The sequence below is a fragment of the Arachis ipaensis genome, chromosome B8, assembly GCF_059453495.1.
Source record: "Arachis ipaensis isolate K30076 ecotype BB chromosome B8, ASM5945349v1, whole genome shotgun sequence".
Classification (NCBI taxonomy): Eukaryota; Viridiplantae; Streptophyta; class Magnoliopsida; order Fabales; family Fabaceae; genus Arachis; species Arachis ipaensis.
The window spans coordinates 1,539,287-1,561,578 of record NC_142443.1 but is presented as its reverse complement, the minus strand read 5'-3'; the positions used below and the strand labels follow the sequence as shown (position 1 = coordinate 1,561,578).

The following is a 22,292-nucleotide window of genomic DNA, read 5'->3' as shown; positions in this document are numbered from 1 at the left end:
AAATTAATGGCATTAGTCTTTCTGTTATTTTTTTTGTTGACAATGACAAAATTTATTAACGTGGCATGTTAAGTGATATTACAACACACAGGAGTCTTAATTGACAATTAGTACGATAAGTTAATGAAATTAGATCAAATTAAAACCTAATTGAAGGGAAGAACTTGAGGCATTAGCGTTTGGTGCAGAGACAGAAACTGAAAAAAATTTTAGTATTCTGTTTGGTGCAAAGTGGAAGACAGAAATTGAAACAAGAATAAAACTCTAATTTAATTTGTACAAAGGGTAAAATTAGAATGAATTAATTGAAATGAGGGTATTTTAGGTATAAAATGTTATTAAAATTTCAGTCCCCTGTGTCCCCACTTTTTGGAGATACTAAAATACTGAAATTTTGAGGACAGAGACAAAAATTTTAATACCAGTCTCTGAGCCAACAAACATGATACTGAGTCTCAGTCTTCCAGTCTCTATCCCAATATCTCAAAACAAACGCTAATTCCTCAAATTGAGATTGAGTTTATCTAATTTCATAAACTTATCATGTTATCGCCAATTAGGATTACTAGGTGTGTACTGTGGTGTCACCTGACATGTCACATCAACAAAATTTGACGCCGTTAGTAACGGATGTGATGAAAAGACTAAAATGACTACTTAAAATCTTTGAACGACGAATCTAATTAAAAAATTTTTCAAAAACTAATTTGGAGTATAGATTATCTTTCGGAGACTAATTTGATCATTTGCTTAAATAAAAATAAAAAAAATGGAATAAATAATTAGATTTATACATTTTAAAAATTCCAAATAATCTCTACCTTTCTAGAGAGCTCTGTCCACTAATTATATCAATAATGCTGGCCGGTAAACTTTGATGAATGTCAGAATCATGCAACAGATGATTAACTACAGTAATCCTATTTTCAACATTATCATCATCAGCTGGCAAACATTTTTTGAGTTGAGCAACAACATAACTCATTGCTGGCCTGTTAATGGAAGCAGCTGCTACACAAGCCATTGCAATATCCAAGACTTTCTTTGCAGAGTCAACATCAAAGTTTCCTTCTAATCTTGGATCCACAATATCATTCACCTCCCTTTCACTAAGCATTGATCCAACCAATCTAATTATGTGAACTTTCTCTTCTGTTTTGGTTATGGCTGGATGCCCTGTAATTATCTCAAGCAAAACCACTCCAAAACTATAAACATCACTTTTTTCACTCAACTTGCTTGATCTGTGGTACCTACACATTTTAACAAGTTATAATATATTTATTAATACACACCAATCTAAATTAAATTCAAAGGGAGTAACAAAATCAAAATGGTGATTACAATATATTAAGATATAACCTTTATTTTTTGTGCTATTGTTATATGAACTTAATTTTGATGCATCGCCAGTGTAAAGTTTACATAGTCGTGCAATCACATCGGTTCTTTTAGATTATCATTCACACGATCAATGTAAAAGGTAGTTATTTTTTACTTATGTGGCGTTATGTAATTGAATGCACGTGTAAAATTACTTACAGCGGATCAAGGTATCCGGGGGTGCCAGCAACCACAGTGCACATGTGTGTATCATTTTCATTAGGGTAGATCTTGGCCAAACCAAAATCAGCCAATTTTCCTCTAAATTTTTCAGTTAGTAATATGTTCTTTGACTTTATATCTCTGTGAACAACTCCTGGACAACAACCTTCATGTAGATACTCCAATCCTACATGCATACACTCCAAATATAATTTAAGTAAAAACATTGTTATTCTTTTTCAATTCGATATGTAATATCGAATGAAATTACTCCTCCCAAAAGTTTAAACTAGGAGAAAACAAGGATCGAATTATATACATTTTGATCATAGAAATTCTAATATCATATCATAAAATTACTTATCTCAAAAGCCTAAATTGACAAGAAGAAGCACATGAACAATTATATCTCTAACAATATATACTAACCTTCTGCAGTATCCACTGCAATTTGAATTCTTTGTTGCCAACTCAATATAGTTTCACTTTTATCTGCATTATTTATGAAGTTAATTAATTAATTAACACCATAGTGATGAAAAATGGTGATTAGTGAATGATAGATATAGTATCATATAGTAATTTACCTGATAAGTGGTAGGCTAAGTCTCCATTAGGCATGTATTCATAGATGAGAGCCATGTTTGTGCCATCATCACAATATCCTATAAGAGGTGTCAAGCATTTATGATGAGCTACAGCCAGAAGTTTTGCCTGTCAATCACACTCAAAAATGCAACTCTTTCTGTTAATTAACTAACATATAATAGACTAGTGATGTTTATTTTTATGTTAACTAGTTAAATTATATAATTAATTCTTAATTAAGATCACCTCTGCCTGAAATTGTAGATATGCTTGGGCTGAGTTTGAGTCTGAAGGAGACAGCATTTTGACAGCAACTTCAGTATCACCTACATAGCCATGATACACTGTTCCAGATGCTCCTTTTCCCACAACCCTTTTAAAATTTTTGGTAATTTTTTGGACTTCAGCATAGCTAAATTGCTGTTTATTTGACTCTAACTCCATCTTTATTCTTGAATATGCTCTCAGATTCCCCATTTCAGAGGCTACTGTATGTGGAAACAATGCATTGAGTAAAATATAAAGCTAACTGTCTTAGAAATTAAACCAAACATTGATGATTATCATGTACCTCTATGTCTTTTGAATATGAAGAAAGAAGTGATTGCTGTTGCCAGAATCACAAAAGCTCCACCTAGTGATGCCACCAATGGAACCACAACTTTATTACTATTGCTGCATGAACCTGAATAGCAAAGACCTTGATTTCCTCCAAAACTTGCATTTACAATAATAATAAAAATAAATAAGCATGTTAGTAACAGAAAATATTACTATTTGGAACTGAAATTTGAGGTATAAACTATAAAGCATACCTGGTTTTGAGCATGCCATTATTTGAATTCTCTCTGAGTTGCATTGGAACTGCTCCTGTTAGCTGATTCCCTTCCAGGTTCCTTCATTGGAGAAAAAATGTTGAGTGTTGTCACTTATTTTTTATTTTATAAATTCATTCAGAAATAATTTTTCAATATGAAAATATCTGACTTACAGAACTCTTAAGGAGTGAAGTTGAGATAAGAAATAAGGCACTGATCCTGTCAAACTGTTGTTTGATAAATCCCTGAAATTGGAACAAATTATTTTCACTCAAGTTTTGAACTTTATATATACCTCAGCATTTATAATTGTATATCTGATGGATCCAGTGACTTACAAATATTCTATTGACTTCAAATTGGATATGGCTGATGTTATATTTCCAGTTAAACCACTGGAAGATAAGTTCCTACAACCATCATGATTATAAATAAGTTTCATCAATTTCATCCAAGAGAAAACTATGTAGTTTCATCTACTATAAAATTAACCAAAACTTACAAGTATATGATCCTTGGAGAAGAAGAACCAGCATAGCTGCAACTAACACCATCCCACATGTAACTTAGTGGAATGCATGGATCTCCTTGCCAATTTCTTTTTATCCCATAATTTGACTTCACATTCATGATAGCAGAAGCTGTTCTCATAAATATGAGAACTAATAAGTCAATAAGAAGTGAGGAAATTCTTCAAGAGCAAGAAAATTTGTAAGTTAATCTATATATATAGTTACCATCAGTTTGGTCTGTTTGTGATTGTGAGAAATTCTTAGTCATATATATCTCAATGGCACTGAAAAGAGGTGGAAGTGTTGATCTGCTTGTTCTGTTAATCCAAACTTCCAACCGAGGTTTTTCCAAAATTGATATGTAATACACGCTCTGCAGGTACTTAAGATTCACTGGAGAACCATTAAGAAGATACCCATTCACAAAAAAGTTGAAGTCTCTAAATTGATTTGCTTCAAGTTTCTGGATTTCGGCAACGAAGAAGTACACATAGTATGCAGAGGCATTATCCTTGGGATAGAAGTTAAATTCTATATTATCATTGTTATTTGTTGGAATTGCTGCTGTTTCCATCACTGTAGAGGCTGGTAATGGTAAAAAGTTGTATGAAGTTGATTCTTTGTCTATAGCAAGAGAAGTGTTTATCTGTTTCCAATCTTTTGAATTGTAAGGTGTCCATATTCTATCATGGACATCATCTGGGTATCTTTGATCAGGAAAAATAACAACAAAAATGGAAAATCAGAGAGCCTCATATTGTTGTGACACTATATGTTTATATAAGTCTTAATTAAGATACGTAACTTGGCAATGAGATCAAATCAATAATCACCTGACTGTTTTATCTTCCTGTAATCCTATGTCATACCGGGCGAGAAGCTCCATGGAGTTAATCAGATAGGCATCACTGTCAAGAACTCTAATCTCTAAAGCTGATATGAAAGGTGTACCCTTGTTGGTGTTAACTAAGCAAACATGAACATAATCCGAGGAAGCAACAAAGATGATTTCCTTGGTTATTACACTGGTTGGATCCTCAAACACTAGAGATTCCCACCATTTGGTTCCAAGATAGATATCAAATTGAGGAAGTGAATCTTTACCATCATAGTTTCCATACATGAACCTTGCCCTTATTAGATACTTGCTGCTTCTTCCTTGAGGGACCTTAAGGGAGTAGCAGTTTCTGATTCTTTCTGGGAAACTTCTAACATTCCAGAACTGTTTGGCAAGTGAAGAGGCCTTATATTTGGGTGATATGTTGTGGCATTCACCAGTGTCTATGATGCTGGCATCTGAAATGTAATATATGGAAGTTGTTTCATCTTTGTAACTTGCTTCATCCACAAGTCCACAATCAATGCTAACAAAGCCTGAAAAGGGGGAAGTGGTAAGAACAAGAAGCAATAGTTGTGATTCTGATAAAAAAAAATCTTATGAGAGATTACCAAACCTGATTGATTCTGGGCATGAACAATGATAGGAAGATTCCACAGAAGTTGAAATACTAAAAGCAGGAAAATTCCTATCATTTTTCCCCCCTGACCTTTATGTGTAGAATTGAGATCTTGTCACAACTTAAAACTCATTTGATATTTGATGTTGGATTATGTTATGAGACTTGTAATCATGACTTCTATAACATATGATTAAGCTTAAGCTTTTCATTTAATGAAGTCAAAAACAGCATTATTTTTATGTAAGTGTTGGACTTTAGAAACTTCCCCTTTGAATTGTCAGAATTGTAGACTGTAGACTATATTAATATTTATCAATAGAATCATATAGCTGTTTTCTCTCTTTTTTAATTTTTTTTTTCAAGGTTATGCTAAAAATATATATACTCTAGCATATGATGCAGTTGACCAGTGTGAATCAATAAACAAAGTACCATACGTCTCCCAAATTTTCAAGCGTGTGCCAATTGCCACAATATATAAGACTTTTAGGTATCTTATCAAAATAAATAACCATATTCAATAAAGTTGAGGTTGCCCATGAAGAAATATCTCTTGACACTTCTGTCCTAGAGCGTGTCTGGCATTATTCATTTTCAGAAGCACAAGTGATTAGGATGCTAAATAATAATATTCACTTCATAATAGTTGGTCCTTGTAACTCTTCTTTCCATGTAAAATTCAAGATGTAAAAGTTCTGTTTCCCTTCCAGAAAGTTTCAACTTTACAAACAGATAACATTTCTACCTGGCTAAAGAACTCTCTCCACTTATTATCTCAATGGAAGCATCAGTTGTATAATTACATAGATCGTCAGGTAGCCTAGTCATCTCCATTGCTAAACAATCTTTCAATTCAGTCACCACTTGAGTCATGGTTGGCCTATTAATGGAACAGGATTCAATACATTTAGTCTTGAGTCAACAACATCTTCAACCTCCCTTTCGCTTTCGCGCAGCCATTCAACTATGTGAGTTCTTTCCTCAGTTTTGGATATAAGAAGTTGGCCAGTAATGATCTCAAGCAAAACAATACCGAAGCTAGAAACATCACTCTTTTCATTCAGCCTGTTTAACATAAAGTATCTGCAAGACAAGAATTTCAATTCAAATGGCTAGTCTTTGATGAAAAACAAAATACAGACCAAGTTGAAACAATTAAAGTAGTTAAGCACTTGTGATGAACTTTAGTAAGAAGTTCTGCCTACAAACGAAAACAAAATGATATAGACTAAGTTAATAAAAGTGTATCATCATTCATGATAGACTGTGTATATGATATTGATGTACATCATTGTATCTTTAGTTACCTCTGCCTTGAATTGCTGGTACCCTTGAGCTGAAGGGGAGGGTATTTTGACAGCTCCTTGAATGTTACCTAAGTAGCCATGGCAAATATGGACTATAAACGTGCTCTTTATTCCATTTAATTTTCTGCTCATTTTGCACTACATTCGAATATCATTTCAGCAACTTTAACTTATTCATTTGATACTGTACTTGAGCCATTCACCATATTACTTGAATGAAAAGACTCAAAGAGTGATGTATATTGCTTTGGAGTTGTTCTACTTGAGCTGATTACTGGCCAGCCTGCAATCACTAATTGATGTCTCCTTTGGTAGTTCTAGTGGGGAGAGTTCACTGTTAAGGTAGCAATTATATATACCAAAGTTTCTGTGATAATCATCGATTGTTTGAATGCAATTAACTCCTTTGCTTCATTAACCATGTAGTTCATTGCATAAAAGATACATTAAAAAAAAGAGAAAGAAAACCAACAAATGATTGATCATTAAAAAGGCAGAAGGATTGCATGCAAGTCCAAGTTGATCTTATTGTTGTAATACATCACTTTCTACTTGCAATTGTGCCTTGATCTTATTCACTATTACCCTATTAACAAGCTTGATCCTAGACAATCAAGCTCTTAATTACCTGGCCTGAGGAGTGGATTCATTTTGTACATTCACAAAGACTAGTTCAACCGATGAATCTCCATTACTTTTGTTGCCACCACCACCATATTTTGTTTGACTTAATTCCATGGCCAAAGCGTTCTTGAGTTCAATCAATACCTCACTCATGATTGGTCTTTCATTAGAGCTTTGTGACACACAAGCCATTGCTGTTTCCACAACCTTCCAGGCAGAGCTACAGTCAAAGTCTCTCCCTAACCTCGAGTCAACAATGCCATGGATATCCCCTCTCTCCACCATCGAACTAACCCAATGACTTAAGTGAGTTTTCTCATCATCATCATCATCATCTTCTGCCATTCTTATTGCTGCTTGACTTGTGATTAACTCCAAAAGAACAACTCCAAAACTATAAATATCACTTTTCTCTGTTAATCTGCTTGATTGGTAGTAACTGCAAATTAAAAAAAAATGTACAAATGTTAAATTGTTCAATGTATTTTCAATTTTTCATCGAAAGTCGTGATTAGTATCAATCACTGTATTTTCTTGGAAAATACTGACAAATTCTAGATAACTAATATTTTCTTTTCTTATTTTTGTCTTACTTTTTTACTAATACTAATCAATTCTTTTATGCTAAAAATAATTGGATTACTTACTTGGGGTCCAAGTAACCAGCGGTGCCGGCAACAACAGTTGAAACATGACTGCCCCCATCGATTGGGATAATCTTTGACAAACCGAAATCAGATAATTTTGCATGCAAGTTTTCAGTCAACAAAATGTTTGAAGCTTTTACATCTCTGTGGATTATAGGTGGCTTGCAACCATTGTGTAAATATTCCAATCCTGATATCAAATGTACTAAAAATGTATTAAAAGAAAAATAAAAATAAAAATCAGATGTAGTTTGAGAATTAGTTTCCAACCTTGTGCTGCATCTACTGCTATACAGAGCCTGTCTTTCCAGCTCAGGAATTTGGTACCTGATGAGAGATGTTCATGTAGGTTTCCATTAGCCATATACTCGTATATGAGAGCCTTATTGCTTCCTTCATTACAGTATCCAACAAGGGAGGTCAAATTTCTGTGATGAACTCTCATTAGAAGCTTAACCTGCAGGGAATAATATAACCAAATCCAGAATCATCAGTTTATCATCGTTGTGATATATAATAAGAGCTTAATTTTGATGCTCTTTATACAATAGTCCAATTAATAGTTCTTTTTTCTAATATAACATTACGTAATTAGATGCACATGTAAAACTGTTTGATAGTATATTAAAATTAGATTCATATCATAATTAGTCTTGTTACCTCTGCTTGGAATTGCTGATAACCTTGAACTGAGGATTGAGAAAGCATCTTCACTGCAACTGGAGCATCATCAACATATCCCATATAAACTGTTCCAAATCCACCTTTACCAAGGATTTGACAGAAGTTGTTGGTGATTTTAAGGATATCAGAGTATGAATAGATTTTATTCTTGAACTTGAGTGATACATCATCCTCTTGCTTGATCTCCTTTGGAGTAATTTCTACTGCCACCAATGTCAATTAATAAATCAACATGCATGTATATGGATTTTGCAGATAATATAGTGAGATTCATATTTATTACCTTTGGTTTTTCTCCTTTTATTAAGAGTCCAGACTATAGCTGCGGCGGTCACTGCCACTAAAACGACTGAAAGCCCAATAGCTGCAGCTACTAAGAATGGCTTTGTCTTCTTTTTCTTCTTTTTTACTTTGCATTCTCCAGATTCACATAGTAGATATGGATTTTGATCAACACTATCATAGAAGCATTATTATTTAGAGTATAATTATGATGAAATAGAATCAGTTAGTATCGCTTATACTTATATAACATATGTATATATTTATTGTAGAATTTTGTGCTTTTATTATTTTGATTCTTCTAGTACCTATATATACATTTGTACATTATACCTTTAAGAATAACATGAATAATATAATCTTGATTACTCTCTTGTAGTCATTTTTTATAAAAAATAATATTAATTTAGATCGATTCAAAATTTGATTCACCATTTTTTGGTTAAATTAATTTATCTGACCTAATTTTAACAAAATTAACACAATTTAATCGATTATATATGTTAAATTTTAATTATTAAAAAATATTTTTAAAAAAAATTACGTTTTAAACGATTTTATCGGAATGGCTCCAAAAAACAAATTATATTTGTTTTTTTAATATTTATTATCTAGTAATTACTATGATATTTAAAAGCTGGTGTCTAACTTTTAGAAAATATTAAAATTAATAGTTAATTTAAAAAATAAAAATGAATAATATTTAAATAATTAAAATTTATTATAAAAATAAATTTAAAAAAATTAGACTCCAATTTGTAGATACCATAAAATTGATCTTATTTTTAATAAAAAAAAAAACTTATAAAATGTACATTAAAAAATGTGTATATAACATTCTTTAAATAAAGTTAAAAGATGAAGAGTATAGAAGGAAGATTTCATGAATAAGATTCATACTTGAGTGATAAGAAACCTTTGTTAGATTTCTCAAGTAGTGTTGAAGGTAATGAACCACTGAGGTTATTTCCCGCCAAGTTCCTGCCAGAATAGTAAAACTGCTATAACATTCTTTTCTCTTTTTTTTTCGGTCATTTATTAGATGAGCTCGAGTAATAAAACAACAGAAAAATTTAATAACAAACAAAAATATAATCATAATTTACTATTTATAATTTAATATTTATTAATTATTGTAATTTAATAAAGACTAAATAAAATGAATTTGAAAAAGTATAAGATATCAACATACTATCTGCCAACTTATTATCAACAATAATTAATATTAAAGATATTTTTATTAGAAGATACATGTATTAGAATAAAAAAGATATTTCTATTAGACACATTTATAAAGACATTTCTATTAAATATAGACATAAGAATTGACAGAAGTTGGTAAAATTCTTGTTGGCTAAGTGGCGGGATTATTTTTTTTTTTTTTTCTTTCTAGCATTATCATAAAACAACTTACAAGATCTTTAAGTTTTGTAATTGAGAGAGAAACTCCGGAACTTGGCCATTCAAGTGGTTGTTTGACAAATCCCTGGAAAAACAACAAATAACTTGACAACACAGAATATTTAAAATGGTGGATACTATTATGAAGATTTTATAATTGTTTTCATATGAAAATATTTTTTTTATAACGCTTATTAGATGATAGATTGTATGGTTAGATTTTGATATGTTCTAAAAATATTTTTATTTAAAGTGTAACTAAATAAATAAGTCACATTTTTTAACAAAGCATCTTCATAAAAAGATGTTTTTTCCATCTTCATTTGAGTAGTTGCCTATCTAAAAATGAATTAAATGGAAGCAAATTTTGTATTTTTTTTTTATTTAGATTATGAGATGAACTCACAACTTTTCCAACATAGTGAGGTGTGAAAAGGAAGGATCTATAGCTCCCGTCAATCCACTAGAAGATAAATTTCTGCATGAATAAAAGACGAAGACTCAGGTAAAGACATTTAAAATGTTAGATGATTTAATATGCTTAACGTAAGCGTTGTTAATTATCTATAGGAAGTGACTTACAAGGCAGTAATCCTAGGGGATTCATTTAGATGACGAGTACAATTGAGACCGTCCCACTCCCACATGTAGCCTGCGGGGCCGCATGGATCCCCTTGCCACTCTTCTCTTATTGCCAAACCATAGACGGACTGGATCCTTGTGATGGCATCAACTAGTAGTAGCATTTATTATTTATTATTATTGTTTTATTTTAAAATAAAAATAATGAAAAATATCTTTTAAAAAAATTGCCATTCTCATCTTTTCTAAAAAGAAAAAGTATAGATAGACAAAAAAAATACTAAACAATGTAAATAATTGATATATCATATGTTCATTTCACTAGTGTGGGGATAATTATTCTAATATTATGATTTAGGTGGGTAATTTGAAGGTGTAGTGTGTTTTTATTTGATTGGTAGTTGTTCATATTATTCAAAAAAATTATTAATTACTTAACATTACTTTTCTAAAAAAAATCTTTAATTTTTTTAATATAATAAACAAAAAAATAACTAATAAATTAACATATAAAAAAGTTTGAGATATCCAAACATGAAGCCCAATACTGTATTGAATAAAGTAGGATATAAATACAACATACCATCTGCTTGGAATGTATCCAATTGGTGGAATTGAATTAATTCGTAAACTTCAATGGCGTTGATGATGGGAGGCAGGGTTGAAAGCGGCGTTTTTTCGAGTGAAATATCAACCGAGTTCGGGACTACGACTCTGATTGTTTTTGTAGAGAGGTAGGGCGGCTGCACGGGTTTTTCAGAGAATAGCTTACCGTCCACAAAGATGTTAAATTCCCTTATTTCGTTGTTGTTCGACTCAGCCTCAACCTCCATAAAATGCATGTATATATAGTATACATCACTTATTGGAATTTCTGGCCTCCAGTTTATCACTAATGGATCACTTGCATTTGCCGGTGTGATCGCGGTATTCATGACACCTGCTGGCAACTGGTAATCATTCTTGCTAAAGGCATCAGCAGTTGTAATACTTGAATCAGACAATTTTACCCAATCAGGTTGCATGAAGATTCTCCATTGACGATCAAAGGGATCATCCACGTACCTGACAATTTAGTCAAATATATCAAATTATTTAACTATTTTTAATTATGAATTTCATATTAAAACAACTACTATACCTGACTCTTCACTTTAATTTAATTAACCAGATGGAAGATGCTTGATAATTCACCTGATATAGTCGTCATCGTCGTCGTCGCTGGATGAATAACCGAAATCGTCACGGTAGTAGTTAACCAGTGATCCAAAAGCAGATGGAGAAGTGATGGAATAGGTATCATTTTTCAAAGGCCTCAAATCTATGGTTGATATAAATGGTGTGCCATGGCCTGTATTCACCAAACAGATATTTATGTATTCCTGTGAAGCTATATGTATAATCTCTTCGGTCTCGTACCCGTAGGGATTAAGCGTGGCGTTTCCAAAGCTTACTGTATCCCACTTGTTAACTCCAAGATACACATCAAACTTTGGAAAAGTTTTACTCCCGTCGTAGTTTCCGTACGCAAACTCAAGGCGGATCAGATATTTGGAGCCTATTGTGATGTTGTTTATCTTGTAGCAGTTTCTTCTTCCTTCCGGGAAGCTTCTCAGAGTCCACAGTTGATTATGTTTGAAGTAACTTATGGAGTCAGAACTCACTGATTTAGCTACACCACTGCTAATGATACCGACATCTGAAATATATTGTATGTCTTTCCAATCAGTAGAGTTGGGCAAGGCTCCGCAATCTATGCTGATGAACCCTAAAACACACACAACATATTACGTAATATACAATTATTGATATATATTGAATTGAAAATATATATGTATGTAGATTTTGATGTCAATTATATTATTAAACCTGATTGATCCAGAGCTTGAAGCACAACTGCATGAACTAGAAAAGCTAGCAAAGCAACGTTCAAAATAGTCCTCCACATGTTAGTTTTTACTTTCTAATCACTACCTTCTTCTGGCTTTGTATGTGTCTAGTTATCTACAGTACACATGAACGAACCTATTTTTCTAATATATAGACATCTGTATTTAGAGATGTCAAAATCATATTATCTATCAAAATCATATCATTCCCAACATACACGCTAAACCCTAAAGAAGCGTTTATGGTCAACTTGTATACAAGCTAAGTCTCTGCATAGGACATGGGAGTATACTAAGTCTATATTGCAACCTTTTTGTTTGTTTTTTTTTTTTTTAAATCTTTTCTTTGTTTTATCTTTCCGTGTGTTTAGGGGTGCATATGGACAGGGTGAAGCCGGGTTTGATGTGACCTAGACTCGACCCAAAATATACATTGAGTCTATTTATTAGACCCGAATTCGTCCATAGACCCGATGAAACCAATACACTTTCGGGCCACAATTATACCGGGTGAAAACCGGGCCGTTAACATTACAGTACGTTGATACCTTCTTGTAAGCTAGCATGTAAAAATATCCAAATTTTCAAGACTCCAACCATTATTTAACATGGTAAAATTTACTTAGAAAAATATAGCAAGAACCAACCCTTCTTCAAAATTAAAGTATAACCACAATCAATACTAAAGCATAACCACAATCAATATTAATATTGTCTAATAATACCAAATATTTAAATCAATACAAATAACACAATATTATGCATTAGTCTAAAGTCTTATGCATTCTAAACATGAAACATTAACTTATAGTCTTATAATTACTAATAACACAAAATATTAAGGTTTACAATACTTAAATTCCACATAAGAATAGTCATGATCCATCACTAATAACACAAAATATTAATTATGTATGATGGCCGGACCACCAGACCGATTTCGGGTGACCCGAGCTATGACCCGGACCCGACCCGAAATAATGACCGGATTTATTTTTGAGACCTTTATCCGACCCTAAACCCGATAAAATTATACCAAATTAACCCCTAAAGTATTCGAGACCGAACCGAACTTTCGGACCGGACCGGATCATGTGCACCCCTAAATGTGTTAATACTTATACATTTGTGATTTGCTTCAATAAAAAAATATTAAATAAGTTTCTAATTTTCTAAAACCGTAGTCAACACGCTTTAGAAGTCATCCCTGTCTCTACATCAAAGTACCTATAACTGCCATTTCTTTTCCCTTTCTTTCTTCTCTTTCTTATTATATTAATTAATAATTTTAATTTGTTTAAATTAAAAACAAAACAATAACTTACTATGGTTACATTAATCAATTAATTGAAGGCTAATATTATATACACATATGTACCGAATAAAAATTGGTTAAATATTTATCTTAAATAAATTTATGTAGATCAAATTAGCTAAATTAAATTATAAATTGAATCCATCTAATTTGACTTATATATAAATGTTCAGACTCAAATAAATTAAACTAATATTATTCAATTTACTAACAAAAAGAGATAATTTAAAAAAAGTAAATTAAACTAACATAATTCAATCTACTAACAAAGAGAGAAAAAGTAATTTGCATTAACATTTATGGGCTTTTACATTAACATTTAATTTATAGGCTTCTTTATAGATGATATTCTACTGAACTTGAATTTGACTAAAAACTAGTGGTGAAATATTTTTTTTCATTTTAACTAATGATGGATTAGTGCATGTTCTTCATTATTACTATTAAAGAAATTAATTTACTCTTAATTTTTTATATAATTAAAAATAATTTGTTCTTTAAAAAAAATATTGAATTTACTGTAAAAACCGATTTTGTTGCTCGTAATTAAAATAACTTATTTTATTATTTGTTTGAGTAATAATCTTTTTAAAAACGTTAAACATTCGAATCAAAATTTGACGTGACCTAGTATTTTAGATAGTAAAAATATTTTTTAAAATTATTAGATAATTTAATTATTCAATTTAAGATTGAACAGCAAGAAGGATATTACATCAAGAAGTTAAAGATTAACGAAAATAATAATCACTTCACTAAAACATCATTTCGTCTCTAAAATAATATATATTAGGTAGAAACTCAGATGCAGTTGACCCCTTAAATGATTTGACTGATTTAATTAAATTTTCATCTAACGACTCTCATTTATCAACTTCACATAAAGTCGACTGCACCTGAGTTTTCACCATCCCACCATCCCATTAACTTAAGCTTTCTCTCGTATATATTTGTTGTGATGTATATGTTCACTAAATGTGGTGTATAACCACAATTTCTAGCCAGCTATGCCAATGAATATGAACAACCACAAGATAATATATGAAAACAAGATTATCTCCGCGTTCTTTGTCTCATTCTATATATGAAAACAAGATTATATCCTGTGGTTGTGGAAAATCACAAGTTATAAATTAGTCCTACCTGGTCTTCCACGACTTGTTATCGTGATAAATCTGTGGCCTCTATGCAGGCATGGATGGACTTCTTCACAGCGTAAACATCACTAGAATAGAACAACATGGATTTATTTCTGGTTATGAAGTTTATTTAAAGCCATGCATGGCTCAAAATCATTTTCCCATATCCTGGCTCTCTAAGACGTGTGATTTGGTATATATATAGAAGTAGCAGAACCACTTGTTATATATTTTACGTTTCTTTTCATGATATACCTTAACATATATACTGTAATAGAATTTAAACTCGAAATTTTATACATATTAAAGAAATGTTATGTGAATAAATGTTTTTTTATTTGAGTGTTAGTTTAAGGGTTTTTATTAGAAAAATATTAGTTTTTTTAATCTTAGTTTATTGTATGTAAAATCAAATTCTGTGAAAAATACCGCTTTGTCACGGTAAATTTTAGAGGGTTAGATTTAACAGTGTTTGTATAGTTTTTTGGAGTGTTTGAGAATACTCTAGATGGTTCCGGAACGTTCTAGAATGTCCTAGAAGGTCCCGAAATATCCTAGAAGGTTCTAGAAGACTCTGGAAGGTTATAGAGTATTCTAGAAGGGTGTAGATGTATATAGAAGTATAAAGAGTGGTATGGAATAATCTAGAAACATTTAAAAAGTTGTGGTAGGATAGATATTTTTAAAGAAGGTTCTAGATGATTAATCTAGGCCATTGCTTAGATTTAATCCTAACCATCCATTGAGGAGGTGGATGACTATAAATAGGAGATGAGAGTTAGTGTGAGTCAGGGGTGAATCATTTGTAACCACACTTGAGTAATAAAGTGTTCTTCCACCAAAGCTTCCTTTCTCTTGTGTTCTCTTGTATTCTTAGCTTTCTTACTAAGTATTGAGGGTTAGGCTGACTTGATCTTAACTCAAGAGGTTGAGTAAGTCCGAGTGCCGGCACGGTAGCGTTGGAGTGTGTCTAAGGCCGTGACAATTTGGTATCCGAGCAAGGTTCGAGAGGGAGCACAAGTCGCTTGTGGGAATGGCTTCTAGTATCACCATGGAGCATGTTGAGTCTCAAAGGGGAAGAGATACTATTCTTTCTCAATGGGGAGGCAAGAAGGTTCGTTCTTCAAGTGAGCCTAGAGGTAAGGACTCTAACTTCTTAGAAGAAAGAGTTTCTATGTTGGAAAATGTTCTATCCTCTATGGATGAGCGCTTCCAAAGGATAGAACATGACAAGGAGACCCTCGAGGCTCACATGTTAGGAGAACTAGATGCTTTCAAAGAAAGCATGCTCCAAATCGAAGAGAAGCTTGAGAATTCCTTAAAGATATTTGAGGAAGTTCGAGTTTGGTTCGATGAGGTAAAATCTCGACCAACCATTATAAGGGAGACGACAAAGATTGATCTCCCCAAGCCAAAGGAGTTTAAGGGCGTAAGGGACGCTCGCGAGGTGGAGAACTTCCTATGGCAAATGGAGAGGTACTTCGAAGGCCAAGGGGTGGTCGAAGAAGCAATAAAGGTACGCACTGCAGCTCTCTACCTTTCTGATAATGCTACTTTGTGGTGGAGGAGAAAGTGCGTAGATATGGAAAAGGGTACTTGCAACATAGCCACATGGGAAGATTTCAAAAGGGAATTGAAAAGACAATTCTTCCCTGAGAATGTGGTTTATGAAGTAAGGAAGAAGTTGAGGGAGTTGAAGCACAAGAGTACGATTAGCGACTACGTAAAGGACTTTACTACTCTCACGCTTCAAATCCCCAACTTAGCATCAGAGGATGCATTGTTCTTCTTCATTGATGGACTCCAACCTTGGGCAAAGCAAGAACTACAAAGAAGGAATGTTAAGGATGTCGATGAGGCCATCGTGGTGGCCGAATCACTCACTGAGTATCATAGGGGAGACTCTAAATCCAAGTCTTCCTCCAAGCCTAGTTCTGCTAAAGGTGGGGGAGACAAGGGGAAGAGCTTCTCAACCAAGAAGGAAGGAAAATACTCTTCAAAGAAAGAGTACGAAGAAAAGAAGAAGGCTTTCGTGCCCAAAGGAGGATGCTTCGTGTGCAAGGGACCGCACCAAATGAAGGATTGTCCCAAGTTAGGGACTTTGGCATCTATCGCTGAGGAACGAGAAGCTCAAACTCAAGTAATTGAGTGTGTTGGATCTATCCAACACATAAATGCTGTGAAGACCAAAGAGGCAAGTACTGCAGAAAAGAAAGGCTTGATGTATGTCAAAGCCTTTATCAATGAAAAACCTGTCATGGCTATGATCGACACTGGTGCTACACACAACTTCATCACGCCTGATGAAGCAAAGAGGCTTGGGTTGAAGAACACCGAAAAAAATGGTTGGTTCAAATCCGTGAATACCAAGGGTGAACCCCTTAAGGGAGTAGCAAAAGGGGTTGAGATGACTCTTGGTTCTTGGAAAGGCCTTGTGGATTTCTCAGTAGCACCCATGGACGATTTTAAAATAGTCATCGGGCTTGATTTGCAAAGAAAGGCAAATATAATACCTATGCCATACTACAATATAGTATGCGTCATGGAGAAAGGGTCTCCATGCATGGTCCCTACAATCTCAAAGGTTGGAGGAATTCCGATGCTCTCGACCATGCAACTCAAGAAAGGTTTCAAGAAGGAGGAGATGATGTCTTTGGATTTACTACAAGAGGAGTCAACAGCCAAAGGAGAAGATGCTCCCCCTAAAATCAAGGAAGTCCTTGAAGAAAATAAGGATGTGATACCTCTCGAGTTGCCAAAGCAGTTACCACCTAGAAGAAAGATGGATGACAACATTGAATTGGAGTTAGGAGCGAAATCGCCTATCTCAAAACCATACAGGATGGCGGCCATTTCTATGGTTGAAGGAGATATTGTGCATACCATCAAGGAAGGGTTGCATCACGATCCATTAGCCAAGAAGTTGGTGGAGTTGGCTAGAGAAGGTAAGACCAAAAGATTTTGGTTAGAAAACGACCTTCTCTACACAAAAGGGAGAAGACTATACGTTCCTAAATGGGAAAATCTGAGAAGGAAGTTGGTAAGAGAATGCCACGACACCAAGTGGGCTGGTCACCAAGGTCAGCGAAGGACCTTAGCACTCATTGAATCTTCTTATTATTGGCCTCAAATGAGAGATGAAGTGGAGAGCTATGTGAAGACTTGTCTTGTGTGCCAACAAGATAAGATTGAAAACAAGACACCAAGTGGGTTGTTGGAACCTCTGCCTCTATCAGAGCGACCGTGGGAAAGTGTCTCTCTAGATTTCATCTCTGCCTTACCGAAATCCGAGGGGTTTGGATCTATTCTCGTGGTAGTGGATCGATTTTCGAAATATGCTACCTTTATACCCGCCCCTACTGACTGCACTGCAGAGAAGGCAGCACGACTATTCTTCAAGAATGTGGTGAAATATTGGGGATTGCCTAAGAGCATCATTAGTGATCGAGATCCACGCTTCACAGGACGACTATGGATAGAGTTGTTCAAACTCCTTGGGTCGGAGCTTCATTTTTCAACAAGCTTCCATCCTCAAACCGATGGGCAGACTGAGAGAGTGAATGCCTTACTCGAGTGTTACTTAAGGCATTTTGTAAGCGCTAATCAGAAGGATTGGACAAAACTCCTCGACATTGCTCAGTTCTCATACAATTTGCAAAGGAGTGAGTCTACAGGGAAGAGTCCGTTCGAGATTGTGACTGGACAACAGCCGCTTACGCCTCACTCTCTTTCTTCTTCTTACTCAGGGAAGAGCCCTGGAGCCTATCATATGATTAAATCTTGGGAAGAACAAGCATATGTTACTCGTTCTTACCTCGACAAAGCTGCAAAGAGGATGAAGAAATGGGCAGATAAGAAGAGGAGGCATGCAAGCTATCAAGTGGGAGATAAGGTAATGATTAAACTTCTGCCACAACAATTCAAAGCCTTTTGCAAAGTTCATAAGGGTTTAATCCGCAAATACGAAGGACCATTTGAGATCATTGGACGTGTTGGGGAGGTTGCTTACAAAGTACAACTCCCTCCCTCTATGAAGATCCACCCAGTCTTCCATGTGAGTATGCTTAAACCATATCATGAGGACCAAGACGAACCGAGTAGAGGTAACTCGAGTCGTGCTCCGCCTGTGGTGATTAGATCCTTTGACAAAGAAATCGAAGAGATCCTAGCTAATCGCGTCGTGCGACGAAGAGGAGTACCACCAAGTATCCAATACTTGATCAAGTGGAAAGGGCTCCCGATAACCGAAGCTAGCTGGGAAACTCGCGAAGATCTGTGGCAATTCCAAGAACACCTAGAGCGCTATCATGAACAGAACGCGACGAGGACGTCTGCGCATTAGGTGGGGGAGAATGTCACGGTAAATTTTAGAGGGTTAGATTTAACAGTGTTTGTATAGTTTTCTGGAGTGTTTGAGAATACTCTAGATGGTTCCGGAACGTTCTAAAATGTCCTAGAAGGTCCCGAAATATCCTAGAAGGTTCTAGAAGACTCTGGAAGGTCATAGAGTATTCTAGAAGGGTGTAGATGTATATAGAAGTATAAAGAGTGGTATGGAATAATCTAGAAACATTTAGAAAGTTGTGGTAGGATAGATATTTTTAAAGAAGGTTCTAGATGATTAATCTAGGCCATTGATTAGATTTAATCCTAACCATCCATTGAGGAGGTGGATGGCTATAAATAGGAGATGCGAGTTAGTGTGAGTCAGGGGTGAATCATTTGTAACCACACTTGAGTAATAAAGTGTTCTTCCACCAAAGCTTCCTTTCTCTTGTGTTCTCTTGTATTCTTAGCTTTCTTGCTAAGTATTGAGGGTTAGGCTGACTTGGTCTTAGCTCAAGAGGTTGAGTAAGTACGAGTGCCGGCACGGTAGCGTTGGAGTGTGTCCAAGGCCGTGACAGCTTTCTTTAAACTAAGGAATACACAAATATTGTGAAAATAAATATATAAATTTTAAACAACACAAATTATATCAAAATAATACAAAAAAAAAACATTTGTATTTATAAAAAGAGTACTACTAGAGAGCTAATGGTCCAATATGAATAAAATGAACATCATCCATACTATCCAAAATAATCATCCGAGTACCGGGATAATAAACCACTCATCCCAAAAGCTTAAGTTAATAGGAAAAAGTAACACTAATGGTTATATCTCTAATACTAAATCTAACATCCATAAACCCTATTATATACATTGTACAAATATTTTATTGGCTCCTTATATTTTTTTCTTATAAAAATTGTGAACATTAACAAAATTATCCATAAAAAAACCGAAACAAATTTTGCACTTATGAAAAAGAGTATGTTTGACAAAAATAATCAAACACCAAAAAAATTACTTAAATTTTTTAAATTATTCCTCTTAACTCCACCATACCATCACTGCTCTTCTCTCACTATTAAACTACTTTCCTGTAGTTGTCGTCATCATCATCTCTAACTTCTCTCTTTTTTTTCTAAACCTCAGACTTTCATAATCCCATCACCACCATTTTAATCTCCTTTAACATCATCACACTAAACCACTATCATTATCCTACTACTATTATCTAAATAATTTTTTTATTAATTTAATATTTTATGACTAACCTTATATACATTTTATGTATTCCTACTATAATTAATTATTTTTTATATATTTTTATTATAATTAATTATCATTATTAATATTAAACTAATAAAATATTTATCTAAGTAACAACCACTAACTAGACACTGCCAATATTATTAAACACTACCAACCAATTAAAAATTGAAAATTTAATGGAACGAATATATTGAAACTAGACATTTTAAGTATCTCCTTTGAATACAAGCATGTTAAAAGAAATTAGGAATAGAAAATAAGGATTATTAGAGCCTTAGTTGCCTTAATTATATATCGTCATTATATATTGTTGTATTAAAAGATAAGTTATTATTATTCTCATGGCGATAAAACAAGACACTTAGAAGTTGGAAGATAGAGAAATATCGATAAATCCAAGTAAAATAAAATTGAGTTAGAAACTTAGAATTGAATAACAGGCCAGGGACAACGATTGATTTTCTAAATTAGGTACCATAAACTTTGCAATTTCATGTGAGTCTTCATGTCGTTCAGAACCCCAGAATAGCACGGGTCATGGGACGGAGTAGGGTGGCGATGTGATAACACTCACAGATGGACGGAGAACCCAAACTATTTCGACAGCGATAACAGAACAAATGTCCGCACCTGCAAAAGATTTTATCGCAGCTGAAACGTCTTTTCTCAACAAAGAACCTGCAGTTTGGCACCTCTTCCACCGGTTCTTTGCCGCTACCTCCATCACCACTCTATCTTCATTCTCTTCGCACGTGATCTCATGATGCCAAACTTCCCCGCACGTGACGCAGATATGTCTATTACAGTTAGAGCATTCTGATTCCGTCGGTGAATCATCGTTGACGATCATAAGGGCAGAGCAGTCCTTGAAGGGGCAATACATGAATCTCTCGCTCTCATTCTCAACAACAGCAGCTTCACACAATAACTTATCCCACCGATCGAAAAGAATCTTTGGCAGAACCTCGCGACAACCGTAGAGTTCCAAGAAACCACCACAGCGGGGTACCGGACACTGGATATTAATCACGTTGTCGTCAAGCTTAGAACCAACGTACTTCACCACGCATCCGTACAATATGAGTGGCTGCAACCGGTTATAGAAAAAGTTTCCGTCTCGGTTTTACTGTCAATGCAGATTTCGCATTCAAACGAGGAAATCCAGGATGACTCGCCTCTCCCGTCGCTGTTTCCGTAATTCTCTATGTCGTTAGAATTCATGTATCACAGTGGTGATAGTGATAGTGATAGTGACCGGGAAAGACTCAAGAAAAACTCTTTGATAATCCTCATATTTTTCAAAAATTTCTAGGATTTCAAGACGAAGAAGGTTGGTCTTATGCGATATTTAATGTACATGAGCTTAAAAAAAGTATTTTAAAAATTAAAAGATAAATTTTTAATTAATTATTTAATTATTACTTAAATTTAGATTTTAAAATTTAAAAATCAGTTGATTAGTCAACGCTTAATCAACCCTCAACCCTAAATTAAATTAGACATAATACTTTATCAATAAATAACTGACTAATAAACTTAAATTTTAAACTTTGATTTCTTAGTTACTTTTTTCATTTTCCTTCTAATTTCTTTTCTCATTCCAACTTTTCATATGCTGTCCATTTTTTTTTTCCTATTTTTTGTTATTAAAAAAATCATACAGATAAAAAATTAGATTCATATCATAATTAGTCTTGTTACCTCTGCTTGGAATTGCTGATAACCTTGAACTGAGGATTGAGAAAGCATCTTCACTGCAACTGGAGCATCATCAACATATCCCATATAAACTGTTCCAAATCCACCTTTACCAAGGATTTGACAGAAGTTGTTGGTGATTTTAAGGATATCAGAGTATGAATAGATTTTATTCTTGAACTTCAATGATACATCATCGTCTT

The 22,292-nt window shown here is 33.9% G+C and overlaps 2 protein-coding genes and 1 pseudogene across 3 annotated transcripts; all 3 read right to left on the bottom strand.

Annotated features, from left to right (window-relative positions):
* Positions 1 to 745: 745 nt before the first annotated feature.
* On the bottom strand, positions 746 to 5,654 carry LOC107613167 (putative leucine-rich repeat receptor-like protein kinase At2g19210). Of its 2 annotated transcripts, none has more exons than XM_088496820.1 (13): positions 4,918 to 5,654; positions 4,297 to 4,837; positions 3,689 to 4,170; positions 3,454 to 3,592; positions 3,290 to 3,361; positions 3,125 to 3,196; positions 2,949 to 3,029; positions 2,705 to 2,850; positions 2,380 to 2,618; positions 2,133 to 2,259; positions 1,975 to 2,037; positions 1,543 to 1,732; positions 746 to 1,253 (listed from the first exon to the last, which is right to left on the bottom strand). In XM_088496820.1, exons 1-13 carry the CDS (start codon positions 4,994 to 4,996, stop codon positions 818 to 820), a joined length of 2,667 nt encoding a protein of 888 aa, XP_088352946.1. In that variant the 5' UTR covers positions 4,997 to 5,654; the 3' UTR covers positions 746 to 817. The 2 variants fall into 2 exon arrangements, with proteins under 2 accessions (XP_088352946.1, XP_016170515.1); XM_016315029.3 differs by having other exon boundaries at positions 2,380 to 2,621; positions 4,918 to 5,653.
* A 1,040-nt stretch (positions 5,655 to 6,694) lies between these two features.
* Positions 6,695 to 13,734, bottom strand: LOC107613164 (putative leucine-rich repeat receptor-like protein kinase At2g19210). The gene is made up of 12 exons (XM_016315027.3): positions 12,320 to 13,734; positions 11,645 to 12,218; positions 11,034 to 11,515; positions 10,451 to 10,601; positions 10,275 to 10,346; positions 9,882 to 9,953; positions 9,368 to 9,448; positions 8,469 to 8,641; positions 8,162 to 8,388; positions 7,772 to 7,958; positions 7,502 to 7,691; positions 6,695 to 7,293 (listed from the first exon to the last, which is right to left on the bottom strand). Exons 1-12 carry the CDS (start codon positions 12,396 to 12,398, stop codon positions 6,855 to 6,857), a joined length of 2,727 nt encoding a protein of 908 aa, XP_016170513.1. The 5' UTR covers positions 12,399 to 13,734; the 3' UTR covers positions 6,695 to 6,854.
* A 2,951-nt stretch (positions 13,735 to 16,685) lies between these two features.
* LOC107610294 (uncharacterized) lies at positions 16,686 to 22,080 on the bottom strand (annotated as a pseudogene).
* Positions 22,081 to 22,292: the final 212 nt, after the last annotated feature.